This window comes from Perca flavescens, chromosome 21, assembly GCF_004354835.1.
Source record: "Perca flavescens isolate YP-PL-M2 chromosome 21, PFLA_1.0, whole genome shotgun sequence".
Lineage (NCBI taxonomy): Eukaryota > Metazoa > Chordata > Actinopteri > Perciformes > Percidae > Perca > Perca flavescens.
The window spans coordinates 14,780,772-14,799,479 of NC_041351.1; the positions used below are offsets into that span (position 1 = coordinate 14,780,772).

An 18,708-nucleotide genomic window follows, 5' to 3' on the forward strand; every position below is an offset into this window, starting at 1 on the left:
CTCCATTCTCCCTCTCTCTGTTTCTATTATCCGATGAGAGAAACCGAGCTGTTGTCTCCTGCTCCATCACTCACCGTCCGTCTGTCTGTCTTTCTGTGTTCCTCCACATCTTTCACCAACGTCAAAAATAGACCTGTTCACTCCTGTTCCCTCCTGCTCTTTTTCCCCCTTTTTTTGTGTGCCCCCTCTCGCCTTTCTCTTCCTCTCTTTCTCTGTCTTTCAAAGATGTCAGAAATACATTTGTGTGCTCTGAATGTGGAGTAGAGGTAATGTTTGGATGTTTTGAAGCTGAAGCTAGAACTGTCTGTCGAACCGTCTCAATACAGACTGAGACCTATTGATTTCTGGTTTACGAAGGGATCAGAAGCTAATCTGTATGGCACGCACACACAGAAAGGCACACACACGCACGCATACACACACACAAACACACACACACACACACACACATACACAGACACACAAATGCACTTTTAGGAAAAACCACATGCTCACACTCTGTGACAGATTTTCCCTCCCACTACAGTAAGTACGTGTTCATGCACAAATGAACAATAAAAACAGGCTTTCATTGAGAATCATTAGTTTTACATTGGAGAAGCATTTGGACACACACATACACACACACACACACACATGTTAATAATAATAATAATAATAATAATAATAATAATAATAAAAACAAGTGTACAGTACTGTATGTACAAACAATCACCCACAACAAGATGAACATATTCATTATCTTCATTTTCCAAGAAAGGGATTTGGGAGGCTCCCAGGCCTGACACTCCCCATAAAACCCATCTTTTATTAATCCCCTTACCTTTCTTCTACCAACTCCTACTTTTATTCATTCAGTTCATCAGTCTGCTCTGCCTTATGTTCTGTCATTCAGAAAATGTGAAATTCAGATGGAAGAATGGAGCAATCTAAACCTAATCAAACCAGATCGTCATCTAAAACAAACGTCCGACCCCAAGATTTTCCAGAGGACTATGATCATGCTTAGTTTTTAAACTGTAATTGAAGGTTGATGTAATAACAAATTTTGGGAAGTAATAGATTGAGTGGATTACAGTAAACTTTTGAAAAAAGAGGATTGATTGTGGTGATCTGTGGGATGATTTCTGAAACTAACCCAGAGAACATGGTTATAAGAGGTATGTCTAAGTGTTGCACCTTCTATCATGATGGATTGTGATGAAATTTGGATGAAATAGTGTCCCAAATGGAGCTAAACTGTTTCCTAAACTAATGCAGAGTTATCTGTCTGACCCTAAGGCTGCTGCTGTCAGAGTGAGTTGTTGAAATTGTTTTCCTTCAAGCCTGAACTTTTCTGCTCTGGCATTCCTCAGAAACTGGTGCAGCATCCTACATGTAAGTTAGGTCACTAGCTGATTTACATGGGTTACTAAATTATTCTGGAGATGTTGGTGTCAGACAAATTTATTTATAAAGTCCTTTTCATAAACATCACAAAGTTCTTTGCAGAGAACAAAGGATGATAAATGCAGGTAGGAGGAGACAAGGATGGATGGATAGGACAAAAAAAAATAGAACAAAACACACACACACACACACACACACACACAAAGTAATGGCGGGATATCGTTGGCAGCTTCTAGTTTGCATAGTGATGTTGCATGAAGTAAGTGTCTGTTTTCGTAATCTTTCCAGTTCCATCCCACATTAGGTACATCGCACACAATCAGTATGGGAAAATATGAGCCAACAGCCAATAAATGCTAGTGCAGTTGTTTCGTCTACTTTTACCGGCCACTTTGGCAGGTACCCAAACCAGCATATGGAAGTTCACTTAAAGCACTAAATTAGTTTGGCTGCTAGAATAATGAAAGTGACTGATGCATTTTAGGATGCACAAACCACCATGGACAAAATCCAAAAGAGGATTTGTTTTCTGCCCGGAATATAATCGAGTAGGGAGTTTATTTAGTTGCATGAATAGACACGGCATATACATGCTGCTAGATTGGTCTCCATAGTTACAGATGACAAATGTATTCACAATGAAAATATCATGGAAAAAGTTGTTCCACAGAGAAAAAAAGTTAAAATGGAGTTTGTTACCCTGAAAAGTAAGTGGTGACTCACACACACATAACTCACTATTACTTTCAATATGTTACAGGAATGCTTTTGTTAAGGTCAATACCACTCTCATGTCTGTCCGTTAAATATAAAGCTACAACTAGCAGCCCCTTAGCTTAGCTTAGCATAGAATAAATAATAGGAATAATAGGAAACAGCTAGCATGGAATTGTCCAAAGGTAACAATATCTGTATGCCTACCAGCACCTCTAAAGCTCATTAATTAACATGTTATATCTTGTCTGTACACAACAACAAGCTGTGGTTTTACAGGGAGCTATGTGCCGAACCATAGGTGTAATTTACAGGGGGGATGAGGGGGTTAAATCCCCCCCCCAATATTCAAAACTGGCCAGTGCAACCCCCCAAAAATACTATTATAATTTCCTTTACATAAATAAAGATATTTGCACCATAACTTGTTGCAGAGAAATTCACCAGAATGCAGGAAATTAAGTGTTTGATATGCTCAAAATTTCAATTTTGCTCAAAAGTGGAGATCTCAACCCAACCCATATTGAACCCAAAGGTACGCCCTTGTGCCACACTATCACTTCCCGGACTCTCTACTGGTTGCCTGGCAACCTCACAGTAACAGCAAGACTACAAGACAAGGGTTCAAATCCCGGTCCAGTCCACTAGTATAGAAGGATTATTTTTTTTCCTCTGGACCATGGATGTATAATAAGAAGGCAGGATAAACACGACTGCACATATCCACTGGGCCGCATACCCTGCAAGTAAACCCTGAAGCTAGAAACTTTTTTTAGTAGGTGTGCCAGGCAAGCGATTCTCATTGGACTGAATAGGCGCCATGTGGGGTCTACCCGGCTTATTATACATCGATGCTCTGGACAGAGCCAGGCTAGCTGTTTCCTGCTTTTTTCAGTCTTTCAGCTAAGCTAAGCTAACTTGCATCTAGCTGTCATATTTACCAGATAGATATGAGAGTAGAATCTTATCAATTGTCTTAACTCTTGGCAAGAAAGCAAATAAGTGTAATGCCGAACTATAATTTGTTTGTAAAAACATTATTACATTTTGGTTTTTAATGCCTGTGATTATGTTGAAATTAAATTTCTTCAAGAGTAACCTTGCAATATGGAAACAACAACAATGTTAATCAGCTGGAGAAATTAAGTTAAAAATCTGGCCAACTTCTTAATTTTCAGAGCACAGCCCTGAGTCAGTGCATTGAATTGTAACTGGCCTGCTTTTATTTACTGAACTGAAATCATTCTTGAGGTCTGAAACTGACTGGCTGAGCTGATATAATGAGTAACAGGATGTAACAGCTGAGAATACATTTTAAACCGCAACTTGTAAATGTGTTTTCAATTGAAATGTGTACTTTGAATCACAGCAAAATGTATTTATATGTACTGCACTTGTAAGTGATCAAATATTTGGGATGTTGCTGAGCTCAAAGGACTCGCGTCAGTTTACGAACACACTGAGCTTTGATGTAGAGAAAGTAAGCCATTCATTTATTGTACAAACACAGTGATGCATTTCTATTGTACTTTTTATTTTTTGTGGCCTCATTCTTGGCAACAATTTTTCCAAAAAGAAACATGCTTATGTTTTGTAGCTGTCAGAGAGGGAGGGCCAGAGGGATTAAAGTAATGGGCCGCGCACCCTGTACGAGAATGTATGAACAACACCAGGCTCTGATTCAGTGTTGTGCCCCAAGTTCCCCATATGGTAAGATGAAATCACCTGATGCCATCTTTGTTATACAGTGTTCATTTCAGTACATATTTGTATTATTGTATTAAGAATATTTGTATCATGTCATGCCCTCATCCCACTGAGTTGCCAGTTTTCTGCCTTTGGTTTTTTAGTGTGAATGGAATCACCTTTCATCTTTAACTTGATCATTCTATAGGTGAAACATAGCTTGGATCAAATAGGCATTAAAGCTCTGCCATGTTTCTATGTTTCTAATGATAGAGTTTCTTAATCGGCTTATTTCATGAATCTCATCATTGCGTGGTGTGTTCATTTGGCCCCTAACTGGAAAATATTTATATTTATTTCATTTTATTTCATGTCTAATGCCATAATGTGTTTTTTTACTTGAAGAGGTTTCCTGTGTTAAATACCATGTCAAGCTAAAAATAATGAAAGTGCTGCCTTAAATACAATCATACTTAGGAAGGCATTGCATTGACTTAGATCATCAATACATACTTATCCCCAACCCAACTTTAGCCTAAACCTTAACCTAAAACTTAATGGTACCAATAACTTGTGGGGACCGACTTTTTGTGGAGGTTAGTCCCCATATAATGTTGATGTTTGAGCTGATATTTGTTACATTTAACAAACCTTTTTTCCCCAAAAAAGAAGACATTTTGCAGTAGAAAAGAAATAAAGTTGTGGTAGGCCAAGGACCCCTTAGCTGAAAGAAAGTCGGAGCAGGGACCCCCACCACAAATTGTATAAAATTGAGTTGCATATTAAACTGGGCTTACAATAACATGTAGGGTGGCCTAAAGCCTTTACACATACCATTTGATGGTACATACAATACTAAGCTATTAAAATAATAATTACTGACATATTCATATATTTATACATCCTGTTTTAATGTTAAACAGACATTACAGACAACTACCTACAGGCCAATAAGCCTATCATCAATGTTGTGTACATTTAAAAACAAATCACAAATAGGCCGATTTATCTTTGCTAATAATATGCTGGACTCATGTTTATGTGTCTTAGGGCTCCCCTGCAGTAACGTTGAGGACCCCCTAAAGGTCAAGAACCCCCTGTTGAAGATCTCTGCCCTAAATTCACTCTGCAAACAAGCTGGAGATGCTGGAGAAGCTGTGGTGCTCAAACAAGACTGAAGTTTGAGCACAACTTTACTTTTATACCTCTCTGTAACTGAGTTTCCAAAGTCCTGCCAACATTTTCAGAGGATGATGAAGTAATTAACCTTTTCATTTGATTGTTTGTCCTTGATTGACCACTTAAGTTGTCAGGATTTGTTTCTTTTCAGGCAAGGCCAAATGAAGTGAAATTAAACTTTTTCTGTCTCATTCTTTTGTAGGAGTAGATATAGCAAGAGAATGAGACAGAGAGAGAGGTAGAAAGAAATCAAGTAAAGGTGAGATGGAGGTTATCCACGGTTGTAGATGTAATAGTCGTAAAGTCAATCTTTCGATCGCCCCATGGCAGCCATTTTCTCCAAGAGTTATCCCATGTCTCCTTGAACAAGACACTGAATCCTGCTCGCTCACTATCACTGTCACCGTAATGCCAGCTACATACCTAAAATGTAAGATGGATAAAGGTGGACAGAGATGACAAGTTGCCAATAACACAGCCGGCCAGATTTGATTTTGAAAGCTAGACCTCTTCTACAACAGAATCTGGCACAGAGAAAAAGTATTCAGCTTGGAGCTCATGGTGAATGCAAATACTGTTGTCCAGTCCACTTATCATGGCCGGCAACATGGCCAAATAATATCAAACAAGGCCCCGCGGTTGCATGATTTAAGAGGGAGGATCCTCCAATCAGTCTCTACATTATTTTCTGAGTTGTCGGCAACATCAAAGTAGCATCTTTGACTCTTTGATGAAAAGATGCTGATTAGGACCCAGAAAGCCCGGCCTGCACTAATTCCACAGGCTGGTGCTGCCTCCAATTTAACCAGTTAGACTCAGATGTATGGCTTTTTATGGCTGACTTTTTTCGGAGTTGATCCTACAGGTTTTCTTACTTGTAATGTTACAACATGGAATTATTTGATGTTGAAACAACAAAATGTACAAGATATGTATTCTTGATCCATTTTAGTCTGTGTGTTCAAGTGAAAGTCCCCTGTTTGTTCGTTTGTTTGTTTCATCCACACCCTTGGTGTGGAGGCAGTTAGCTCAGCTTCAGGCCAGACACTGTTTTTAAGGTAGACAGCCCATCAAGGTGAGTGACAAGTGTGTTGGAGGAAGTGCTTTTAACAACCTATTCGCCAAACAACAATGCTTATATTGCCAAAATACAGCAGTGATATTACATTTCTGAACATTTAATGCTAACATTTTAAATTTCAAATTGATTAAAGACACAATTGATTAAAGGGCCCATATTGTAAAGAGTGAGATTGCCATGTGTTTTTGTTTTTAATTATAAAGCAGGTTGAGGTGCTATGTAACTACTGTAAATGTCGAAAACGCAGAAATGCACACAGCCCGTATTCAGAAACTGTGCCTTTACATGAGCTGTCAGGACTTCAGTACGGCTGTGATGTCACTACAGTATATTGTGGCAGAAAGTGCCGCTACGCTGACCAATCAGAACAGACTAAACTTTTTCGGGTGGGGGAGCTTAAAGAGACAGTCACTAAAATGGAGCGTTTCAGACAGAGGTTAAAACAGGAATATTCAGACAGAAAGTATGAGAAAAATAATGTGTTTTTTGAGCCTTTTAACATGTTCTCGAAACCCCAAATAAAAGCATAAAACTGAAAGTGAGCATAATATGGGACCTTTAAAGACACTTTAAGTAGAATTTAAAAATATCAGACTTTGATGCATGGCATCTGATTCTGATTTGAAAGATGCTATAACCACACATTCTACACATAGCTTTAAGGATAAAAAGGTCATCATTGGGTTTAAAAAAACTCAAAATCAGTTTTCAGATCAGAATTAAGGTCAGAAGGCTCACATGCATCCACCTCCACCTTTGCTTTTGTGATGGTACATAAAACGCACACACTTTGCTGCAGAGTAGCACTGAGCAATGGCATTGGACGTAAATCTTGTGCTGCAGAATCGTCCAACACGAGTCTAATTTCTTGGAAGGCTGGCTTTTGTTTTGGAGTTAGTCTACAAAATGCACCCTTTTCAAAGTAAAATTGTCCCGTTATACCTGAAGGACTATCTAGTTTCACCTGAAAGGGTTTGTGAGAGTTTTATTAGGGGTTGATGAATTTCCTCAACCCCTGGAGGGGCACGTTATCATTCAACCTATCTGAAATCAACATAAGTGGAAATACGTTTTTCAACACAAACAAAACACATGGGTTCATATTTTATGTGTAAAATAATGATAACTCGTGAGTAACTTTAGAAAAAAGAAACGGCATATTCTCCCACTTACAGACTATAACTTCAGGTTTTGCCATTTATCTTTATCCTGTTAAAGTAACAATGAAATTAACAATTAGAGGAAGAAAGAGAGAAACAAAGAGAGAAACAAAGACAGAAACAAAATAGCAACAAAAGAGCTTCTATTGCTTGCAGATTTTTGATTATTTAGGCTGAATGCAAAAAGATAAACAGATATTTAATGGTCAAATTATCCCAATGCACTGATTAGAAATATTGACTCTATATTTTGGAGATTGGGACTTATTTGACAGTCAGATGGCTGTCAAGAAGTATCAAGTCAAGTTAAATGCATAAGTGAGAGAGAATGAGACAAGGGCGGAACAACAGGCTGAAAGAGAAATCTGAGAGACAAGAGTCAGCAGAGAGAAAGAGAGATGCAGAGATTGTTGCTCATTCATCCAATCTCGCAAAACAACAGAGTTAACAGACACCAAGACAGATGAGGGAGACGGGGAAGAAGAAGTGAAGCGAGGCAAAGCGAGGAGGATCTTGTTCGGCAGAGATCACAGCAGTACAGATCTATTTACAGATTAGTAATGGTTCTGACTCTGTGTGTGTGTGTGTGTGTGTGTGTGTGTGTGTGTGTGTGTGTGTGTGTGTGTGTGTGTGTGTGTGTGTGTGTGTGTGTGTTAGCAAACTTACCTTAACTTGTAATAGTGGTGTATTTCATTTTTTGTAGGTGTTTTTACGCCACCTACAGGCCTGGGTATAAATATATGACATTCATTTTTATTTTAAGCATTTCAGGGATTAAGTTGCATACATTAATTGCAAGTACATAATAATCTAAAACAAGTTAACCCCCAAATGACATACATGAATATGGTGTAGTAGTAAGAAAAAAAAAGTTAAACAAAATCTATCCCATGAAACAAAGAATAGTCTTTTCTGTTTCTTCAGTCTCAATCTGCTCCTCATATCTGGCAACTTAATGTAAAGTCCTCTTTTTTTAAGGATAAGGGGATCTCTGTGCATCAGCCAACTTTAAGCACAAAAAAAACAATACAGGATCTGGAGTGATTAGGTCTAGAGCACACAGTTATACTACACAAGGTGTAATAAAATCATAGAAATGTCAGAGACAATATTAGAAAAAGCATCAAAAACAAGATGGTTCCAGTCACGTAAAGTATAAATCCAGGAGCTTACCTTGCTCTTTCGTTTGTTCACAATGTCTCGTCTTCTTGGGTATAGTGAAATGTTTTCTCTACCCCAAAATGTCAGGGTGGAGTTTGAGCCGCATAAATTAAAGGCATGCCAATGCATACTCTAGTTTCTTGGTACAAATAAAATGTCTCATATACTGCAATTCTTGCAAACAAACACAGGTCACCAATCTAACTACATTAACTCAACTAGATGTGTTTTCAGCTTGTATTTGTCCAAATAGACAATACTGGAGAGTGATCATATTATGTTATGTGAATCACAATCGATTTCTCTGACATGACCTGATAGTAAATTTGCTGTCTACGTGTGGAGCATGACAGTAATCACCAGGGGTGGACAGAAATCATCAATAGATCCAAAGTGAATTACCTTACCTTCTTTAAATGGGTAAATTATTTTCCCCCATCATGATAAACCTCCCTCAGTGACTCAAGAGGGCTCCAGCACAATTAAGAGACGCATTTTAGTGACCTCTGGAATGAAAAAAAAACAAACAGAAATGGCACACAGATACAATCAAACAACAAAGAATGCTAGATATAGAGTTAGACATACAGCGTATTAGAGGCTGCATCAGCTCACCAGAGACGTGTTGTTTGTTGCTCATCCTCTGACTTACTGCTGCCTCCACGGTGTGGTCGTCCTGAATGCATCCCTGGACCTGCTGATTCCTCTCACAGTACCAATAACTGTAATGTAAAAATGAAACTAAATCTAGGATGAGAAGAAGTTAAAAGACCCTTACCTGCTCTCCCCAAAAGCAATTTAGACTACCCCTCTATTTAAGAGGAAAGAAATAACATACATAATACATAAACACATAATAACTCTCTGCCTTTCCTGTGTTTTCATTTGGTAAACAACTTTAACATTTAAGGGTTTTTCAGACCAAAGACCAGATGCAGCGAGTTATTTACAGAGCTCGCACAGAACTCTGTAAGTGTGCCCTAAACCCTGTGGCAAGCGCAACACAAAGCACATTTGGTCTAAAAAACCTATTAGGGTTACTTTTATTTTGGCAAAGAACTTTTTTTTTTTATAAATAAAGAACACTCTCTCTCAAATTTAAATTTGTTGTAAGTGAATATATCTTCTTATCCAGTAGTGAATAAAACTATAAGTTGGGAATAAAATCACCTTTTTTTTAAATTCTATTTTGTCTAGATATTATTTTATAATGTTTACTGAATGAATGTTGTGTTGTTTATTATATTACTGTTTAGTACTCTAAAGTATTGTTCTGTTGAGAAGCCATTTCAGAGATAAATAGATACATATCATCAAAAAGCTAAAATATGGAAAATATATTTTAGCCATATTGCAGCTGGAAAGCAACCAGCAAATTGTTTTAATCACTAATCATTTCATTCAAATACTTTTTAAGCCCATGTTTCTCTGCTGGGTGAAACAAGGCTGACTTTTAAATGCAAGACTAAAGCTATATGGGAACAGACAACTTCAACCAATTAAATCTGCTGCCTGGATCAAGCTGCTATAAGATTTAATCTGCTGCAGTGCTCCATCCAGCAGCTGTCTGACATATGAAGACTGTGAGAAGTTATATTTAATTGTTGGTATTGTTCTCAGTTATCTATACACTGGGTGGGAGTTGGGTTGGGTGACTGAGGCGGTCACTCTCCTCCCCTCGCTGCTCGCCAAGATAAGAAATGAAAACCACCAGTGTGTTAGAAAACACCCCGATTCACCCTCAGCTTCAAGCTTGTTCACAATTAGTGATTCAAACTTGCTGTAAGTACGACAGTATTTTCAGATCTCTGTATCTTCAGTGAGTAAAAAAAAAATAATTCATTTGAATTCACCCTCATAATATACCATACAAGAACGTCTGCATGGAAATGTCTTTCAGTGATAAGAAAATGACAGAGGTCGGGAGTCTAAAAGGGAGCAAAAAGAAGCAAAAGAAGGAAGATGCCTGGAAACCAGAGGGACCCATGGACCCATTTGCTATGGTTTGTGTCTTTCTGTGAGTGCATACATGCAGTGATGTATGTGTGCTGGTGTTAGTTTCTGACAATGTAAATACTCATAAACTTTCCTGAGGGTGTACTGTATGCATATCACACATGAAACAGGTAAATGTGTCTATTGAAATGACTTATGACTTAGCTGACTTATGCTGCTGTTTGACGGTCAAACTTCAATCTTCCTGGAAAAGATTATATAGTAACTTGTCCTTGCCTGCCTTGTTCTGCCCTAGTTGGACTCCCTTCCTGAGACGAAGCAGCAGGAGATCCAGAAAGCCCTCCACCTCTTCTCCTTGGGCCGGAGTCTGCCCAAGACCCTGCAGCAAGCCAAAAAACACATGTACCATTTCTGGGACACACAGCCTGTCCCCAAACTGGGTAAGAAACAATTCCTGTTCCTGTACTCTAAAAACAAAGGCCTTGGTTTAAATCTATACTTAAAGCAAAAGTTTGACATTTTGGGAAATGAGCTTATTCGCTTTCTGCAGGAGAGTTAGATGAGATGATTGATACCACTTGCATAAAGGCTACAGCCAGAAGCAGGTTAGCGTAGCTTAGCATAAAGACTGGAAACAGGTAGCCCGACTTACAAAAACCAACCTACCAGCAGCTCTAATGCTCAGTAGTTAACAGTGTAAAAATGTCAATTTTGTTTTCATCGGGGGTTATGTGCTGGATTATTTCTTGGCTCCGAGCAGTTTCCAGGCAACCAGCAGAGACTTCAGGAAGTTGTTGGTTACAGCAAAGGAATAGTTCGGCACAAATAATGGCAAATTGTCATTTTGAAACTTTTTTCTTTTTTCTTTTGACATAACATGTTATGTAGCAAGCTGTGGAGGTGTTAGTAGGTGAATTGTGTTTTCTGGGTTACTCCTGTTTCCAGTCTTTATGCCAAGCTACACTAACCTGCTGCTGGCTGTAGCCTTGTGTTTAACAGAGATGTGAGAGTGGTACCAATCTTCTCATTAACTCTCTGCCAGAAAGTGAATAAGCGTATTCACCTAAATGCTCCATTAAGTATAAAAATGTAAAAATGTACCATTCACTGTGCAGAAAGTCAAGAGTATTGCAAATCCTTCCTTTGATTATTAAAATCGTGTTTACAGCATCTTTCAAGCTACTTCTATCATTGTATTGGTACATTGCTATCTTTTACAGCACATTACCACCAACATCTGATCTTATCACATTCCTCCTGGTTGTGCATGTGTATGGCAACTGGGGAGAACATGAAAATATGAGAGGCACTCATCAAAACACTGCTCTGGATACATTTAATACCACTGCTGATCACAGCCCATATTGCACACTAATTTTATTGATTTAAAGTGACTATTATATAACTTTTAAATGTTTCTGAAACTGTGTACTGTTCCATCTGATGATCACAAATGACCTGTAACAGCAAACGAGACTAACAGTGAAAAGAACGCTATTTTGATGTAGTTTTTATTAACGCCTGTGCCCGGGTCCGATTTTGTATTTTACCCGCAAAGTCACAAAATGATTTACGGCAGGTAGACGGCGCTACAGAGCACACATTCTGAAGGGTCACAGATTTCGGCTGAACACCGGAAAGCCTGTGTTAGTGAGTAAGCAGGTAAAAGGTAGCAGGAGATTTCTTTATGAAGGCCTAATTGTATTTTAGAAGTTATCTGTTATGTAGTTATGACTGATACTGGGGCAGGGCCATCTCAGAAAAGAAGGAAATTAAACAAAGAACAACTAAAAGCTAAAAGGGAAAGTGAAAGACAACTGGCACAATCCGAGTCACACTCGGTCGGACAGATGAAGACCATTACAGGATTGTAAATGATTCAAAAACGTCCCCCAAATTGGCCCCTTCAGGTATATAATAAGTCCATTTTTATTCATAAAATAACTTTAGATTGCGTGATGTGGTTGTACATCAGTAGTCGACATGAAATGACGTCCCCCTACCATTTAGCGTGGACGTTTTGTTCCTTTTAGTCCGTGTTTGTGTTGGCCTACTATTTTCTATTCACTGGTCCCCCTGTACCTGTGTGAAGCGTCCTAGGTTTCATGAAATGCTCTATATTAATCTAATTTATTACGTCGGTTGCTACAACAAACTATTAATGCTTTGGCTCGTGACACGTTGGCAGTGATACCCGGTTTAGCTCACGATACATCCAAAGTAGACTAAGTAACCGTATGCAATACTTGAAATGCAATGACGCATCTGTAACGTATTCTCTTATTGAAAATTAATTATTATCTAGCTGAGCAAAACATTCATCCTAACTATATGACCTAGCTAACTCCTAGACCTTTACGACAGCAAGTGTGGTATAAACACTACCGCTTTTCTCCAAAGGGGGCGCTGAAATCAACACAAACTGAAAGTTACATATAGTCATTTTAAAAAAGATATAGATGGACTTTTCAGTTGCACAGACTTTATTGTTCAGTTCCACTTTAATGTATGCTTTTATACAAAATAGTAAGAAGAAGAAACCCTATCATCATTACAGAGCATTCATTTTAAAAAGCATTTACCTGAAGTCCATACATCGTTCACTTTAATTACAATATTGAGAATGAAGTTATGTATACCTTATTTGTGTTTATTTATACTCGTGTGCTCAGGGGACAGCATTGTGACTCATGGCCCAATAGTGGAGGGTGAAGCCAGTGTCCGTAAGGAGCCCTACTCTCTACCTCAAGGTTTCTCCTGGGACACTCTGGACCTGAGCAGCCCTACGGTGGTAGGTTACTTACTGCAAGTCACTGTATGTACATTGTTAGAAACTGCAACCAACATTCTGTCAAATTCTGGTCTTTCAGAGCACAGGAACGGTCTTTTCTAGTGTGAAGTTTAGGTCAAATTGACTCACATCGAGACAAATTCAACATTTTTCCATCTACGTATCAATGCAGTTGAAGGAGCTGTGCACTCTGCTCACTGAGAACTACGTGGAGGAGGATGACAACACTATCAGATTGGAGTTCTCGCTGGAGTATCTGCAATGGTAAGCTTCAAGCAGGCGCATTTAGTCCCTTTTGATTTCTAGATTTTGAATGTATGTCAGCAAAACTTTCTTTATAAACCTTTTATTCTGCTGGTAAATATTGAGCAGTGCTGTTTCAGCTCTGTCTTGCATTAACACACTTTAAAAGTGCTCAGTACATCTAAAACATTTCTTAGCCTCTGAATTGCAATAAAGGAATTAAGGCGTTGGGAGTCTAAAAAGGACATAATCATTTTCCCACTCCAACCCTCCAACACACCGTTATCAGTCACAAGCCGGCTGCTGTAATCTCTTTACCACTGCCTTGTTCCTCTGTGATCTGCATAAACGGTATCCCCACCTTCAGGGAAAACTTCTATCAAAACATAATAACATTTACTTTGATACGAATAATTAAAATTAGCATTCCAGGAACTGGCACAGGTCTTTGGTCCTGAGCTTAAAGAACGCTGCTGTATTCATTCAGCTGAGTCATCTCATGCTCAATTCTTTTATCGGAAATTGTATTAGAGTTTTTTTTTAACTACCCCAGCATGTATTCACAGAGTCATATCACAGTCGTTCTCTTCCTCTTTAGGGCTTTACAACCTCCCAACTGGCTGGCCCAGTGGAACTGTGGTGTGCGAGTAGACGGCAATAACAAGTTAGTCGGCTTCATTGCTGCTCTTCCCGCAGATGTCCGCATATATGAGACGTGAGTGGTTCATCTGCGTATGTGTGAAATCTGATGAGCAATATTAGTATTCAGATCACTTGCCAACAAAGCTGTGGCAATTTTATCCACAAGTGTCTCAGATCAAATGCATAAAATGTGCTTTCCTGCAGGGAGAAGCGCATGGTACAGGTCAAGTTCCTGTGTGTTCATAAGAAGCTACGCCTCAAGCGGATGACTCCAGTTCTGATCCGAGAGCTCGCCAGACGGGTCAACCGGCAGGGCCTCCACCAAGCTGTCTACACAGCTGGCATAGTGCTGCCCACACCAATGAGCTCCTGCAGGTAGGGGCTGCTGCACAGGGTTAACGCACATTTGGTTTTTAAGGGCAATTAGCGCTTTTAAAGCCCCTGAAAAAAACTCTTTCATAGGAGGGGTGGGTTTTGACTTGAACTTGAAATTTCACATGGCAGACTTCTGTTTTTATCGCTTCCTTTGAAGCTGCAGAGAGCATTTGGAGAAAGGTGATGTCACGTCTTTCTTTGCTGCCAGGTCACTGTCAATCAAATCCTTTCAAACCACTCCCACCCAGTCCTGTTGAAGCAGATTAGCTTCAGCTTCATTAGAGTTTTTAATCCCAAAATGTAATTTTAGTAATAGCTTATTTAGTCATGAATATTTTATGTTATGGAGAAATACTTCTTTATCTGGTTATTCCCCCAATTATCAAACATGCATTCTCTGTTTTAAGTGTACAGTACATATGCTATTTCTTCCAAACAAGTATGTTACAATGAGCAATTAGCTTTAGTTATGTACCCTATACATCTCATCCTAGGTATTTCTCTTACAAAGCAACGTTATATCTTTACTGTCCCTACCGAATAAACACACTAAATCCTTTAGGTGCTGGCATCGCCTTCTGAATCCCCGAAAGCTGACGGAGGTGAGCTACCCATGCCTGAGACAGAACATGAACCTGCAGAGAGCTCTCAAATTCAACCGTCTGCCTGAGGTTAGTTTGTGCTGCCACCCAGAGGCAAAAACCCATCACTGCCATTATAGTCTGCCGTTGGCCTGACATCACAGAGTTTCTAACTGACTGACCACTGTTAAAAACACTTTTTTTCCAGTTAAGGAAAGATATTATTACCTTTTATTCATTTATTTTTATTGTGATACACTCTGTATTCAATTATTGGGTTATTGTTGTATTTGACCTTGTAAAGCACTTTGGTTAACCTCAGTTGTTTTTAAATGTGCTATATAAATAAGTTGACATTGACATTGACCAAAATGTTGGACTGGGAAAAAAGGTGTACACAAAATGATTAAAGATACAGATTATTAAAGATAATTATCAGGAATTCGTGGTGACAGTCATAGCACTTACTGAAACGTCCCTCCTCTCTCTCCCAGGTGACAAAGACACCAGGTCTGCGCCCTATGACTAAAGAAGATGTTGTGGGGATACACTCACTACTGCGGGCAAACCTGCGCAAGTTTTACCTCAGCCCCGTGTCGTCTTTACAGGAAATAGAGCACTGGCTGTTACCAAGGGGGAATGTGATTGACACCTATGTTGTGGAGGTCTGATATTACAGTTTGTCAATTTTGATTTTTAATTTCTTCGGAAAGGGAAAAGCTGCCCTCACCATTTTCTGGAAGAAAAAAAAAAATACTCCTATTATGCTGCAGTAGCCTAGTTAATAAGTGATTCACGTCCCCTCCTCACACACAGGGTGATGATGGCACACTGACAGACGTGGTGAGTTTCTACAGCGTCTCCTCCAGGGTGCTGAATCACCCTGTCCACACCGGACTGAGAGAAGCTCATCTCTTTTACGTTGTCTCTACCGCCACCGACTCAGTGGACCTCATGGAGGACACACTGGTCCTCGCTAAATCCGTGAGTGGGTCAAAATAAAAGTCCCATTCATTTAAGAAGTGCACAAGGTGTTTGACTTTAAACCTTTTCCTCCAGACTGCATGCATGCAGTTAAATGGTCAATGTTATTTTGAATTAAAATTTGAAAAGGGTTATTAGCATCAATGTTTTTTTTTTTATGTGTCTAGATTTGGTCTACTGTGTATTAAAACAGAAGAAATGCTCTTTTCCCTCACTGACAGAAAGGTTTTGATGTCTTCTCTGCTCTCGAAGTGATGGATAACAGGAGTTTCCTGGAGAAGCTCAGGTTCAGCATCAGTGACAAGAGGCTTCATTACTACCTGTACAACTGGATGTGTCCTAAAATGAGCCCAGACAAGGTACTGAATGCTGTAATATGTCTACCTGCCAAGACACGTTCCTGTCATTCTCTGTATTCAAAGCCCGAAGTCTTCCACACTATTCCTTTCTGCTGAAAAAAAAATCAAGATTTTAAGTTTGTCATCTAGTTTCTTATAAAAGTAGAATGAAATTCTTGAAAATAAAAATACAACTTCTAATGTGTCCTTATGCATATAGCTTTAACCGCTTTTATTGTACACATATTGGAAAAAAATGTAATCACTGGCCATTCAAGCAGTTCATTTAAGTGCATCGAGGGGGTCCTAGAAAACAGACTCACATTTCTAGAATGTAATGACGAATTTTTGTACTTTACCAAAAACACACAGAAAAGCTCAAAATAAACATTGTTTGGAAAACTGTTTTTATGTGACCAGATTCATGATGTACATTTCCTTTTATAGCCACAAAATGAGGCTGTTGGAAATGATCTCATTAGAGCTAAAAATAAAAAAAATTGTTTAATAGCTGCCAGTCATCAGTAATTCATAGTAATGGCTGTATGTTTTACAGGTGGGCTTGGTGTTACCAAACTAACCTGCCACTGAAAGAAGACGAAGAGTGGTGAAGAAAAAAGGACCGGACTGTCTGGCACTGATGGTGGATATTAAACCGCATCACCAGCATGCATTTGGGTTTTAAATATCAACTGACAAACTGTAAAACAAAATCACACTCACAAATCAATGAAAGAAATAAAAAATATAGAATTCCATTTGTAAATACATTTGTCATCTGGATGTCACTTTTACACTTGGTTCAGTGTTTCTGTGACAGGAACTGATTGCTTCTGACTTGATGGAGAATTGTATAAACAAATGTAAACGGTTCAACAGATGTACCCTGTACATCTTGTGTGTGTGTGTGTGTGTGTGTGTGTGTGTGTGTGTGTGTGTGTGTGTGTGTGTGTGTGTGTGTGTAATTCACATAACCTCTGGTGACATGACTTAATATTAGAGAGACCAATACACTTATTTATTTAGAGGAAACGGTAATTCATCTCACTGACGCACCTGTAAGAACAGACACACACACACACACACACACACACACAAACACACACACACACACACAATCTCATCTCATACATTCCGATACAATCTATTTCAGTGTGCATGTAGCAGATTCATTATGCTCGGCGTAAATGTAATCAAGTTATATCTGAGTTATCAAGTTATACCATCTGGACATGATATGAATACAAGATAAATGTTTATAAATCAGAAAGCATATGTTTAGGCTATACAGGTTTTCCCCTTGCAGACAATTCGTAAACAAAGCTAGGCCTACATTAAAGGGATAGATAGGCTACTTACTTTGAAGGAAATTACTTTATGCTCTCACAAATCTAAAATCCATACCTCACAGTTCCAGAAAACAGGCCATTCTGACATTTTGTCACCTTAAGTTAGTCAAGTCAGAGCATTTCAATTAAATATTTTTTTCTTTGGTTTTAGAGCTTGCAACAGCCATTGATTACTAGCTATAAAACCATGATGTTTGTCTAAATGTGAGGAGCAGGGGGCGCTGCAACCTTAACATTACAGAGAGCCTCTTTTATTGTGAACAACTGAGTGTAGATGGAGACAACGCGGGCTTTGCGTTTTATTGTTGGATGCGTAAGAAAATCACTAACATAAATCAAGAGTGTGTTTGCGTGTGTGTAAGATAGTGACAGACACGAAGACAAAGAAACACACAGAGGGATAGATAGCATGCTAACAAACCTAGCTTTATGATGCCTTCAGGTCCTGTTGAAAATATATTAATTACAAGTTGTAAGAAAAAAAGTTTGAGTACCGGTAATATGACAATGGCAAATAGCTACCCCACTACAAATAACAGTCCTACTTACATTATAGCTAATTGAAAGAACATTGACAAAGTATCAGTGATGTCCTCTTTCAGTCTGTTAGTATCATTTGTGTAGCTGATGCCAAATCTAACTATTTGGAATACTCTTGTTGGGTAGTTGTTCCCAACCTGGGTGTGGGGCTCCCTCCAAATGCAAGATACATCTAAGAACCTAAAAACCTGATTAATGGGACAGGAAAGTGGTAAAAACATGGTTCTGCTGCACTAATTGAATTTATTTTGGGGATTTTTTTCTCATCTTAGTTCTGTCATCATTTTTTATGCATGTGAAATATTGGATAATTTAACTTTTTGTGTCCCTTACAAATAAAAGGACCTGGTAGGTTTAGAGGAAAATAACTCTTTTATCACTCTTAGATGGGTTGCAAGCTGATCAAGTAGACACTACGTCAATTTGAAGGTCAGAAACCATCCATTTCAAATTATTATATTTAAAAGTTGCAAAAGCCTTAACTGTTAAGTACTGCATTCGTCAGGTGGGCTAAATGGGTAAATGCAGTGTAATAAGTT

General features: G+C 38.7%; 1 protein-coding gene across 2 annotated transcripts; it reads left to right on the plus strand.

The window, feature by feature from the left end:
- The first annotated feature begins 10,104 nt into the window (after positions 1–10,104).
- Positions 10,105–16,963, plus strand: LOC114548645 (glycylpeptide N-tetradecanoyltransferase 1-like). Of its 2 annotated transcripts, XM_028568650.1 has the most exons (12): positions 10,105–10,152; positions 10,271–10,373; positions 10,622–10,766; positions 12,999–13,117; positions 13,290–13,381; positions 13,959–14,075; positions 14,207–14,377; positions 14,940–15,048; positions 15,453–15,623; positions 15,775–15,942; positions 16,164–16,301; positions 16,837–16,963. In XM_028568650.1, exons 2-12 carry the CDS (start codon positions 10,281–10,283, stop codon positions 16,858–16,860), a joined length of 1,347 nt encoding a protein of 448 aa, XP_028424451.1. In that variant the 5' UTR covers positions 10,105–10,152; positions 10,271–10,280; the 3' UTR covers positions 16,861–16,963. The 2 variants fall into 2 exon arrangements, with proteins under 2 accessions (XP_028424451.1, XP_028424450.1); XM_028568649.1 differs by lacking the exon at positions 10,105–10,152 and having other exon boundaries at positions 10,260–10,373.
- Positions 16,964–18,708: the final 1,745 nt, after the last annotated feature.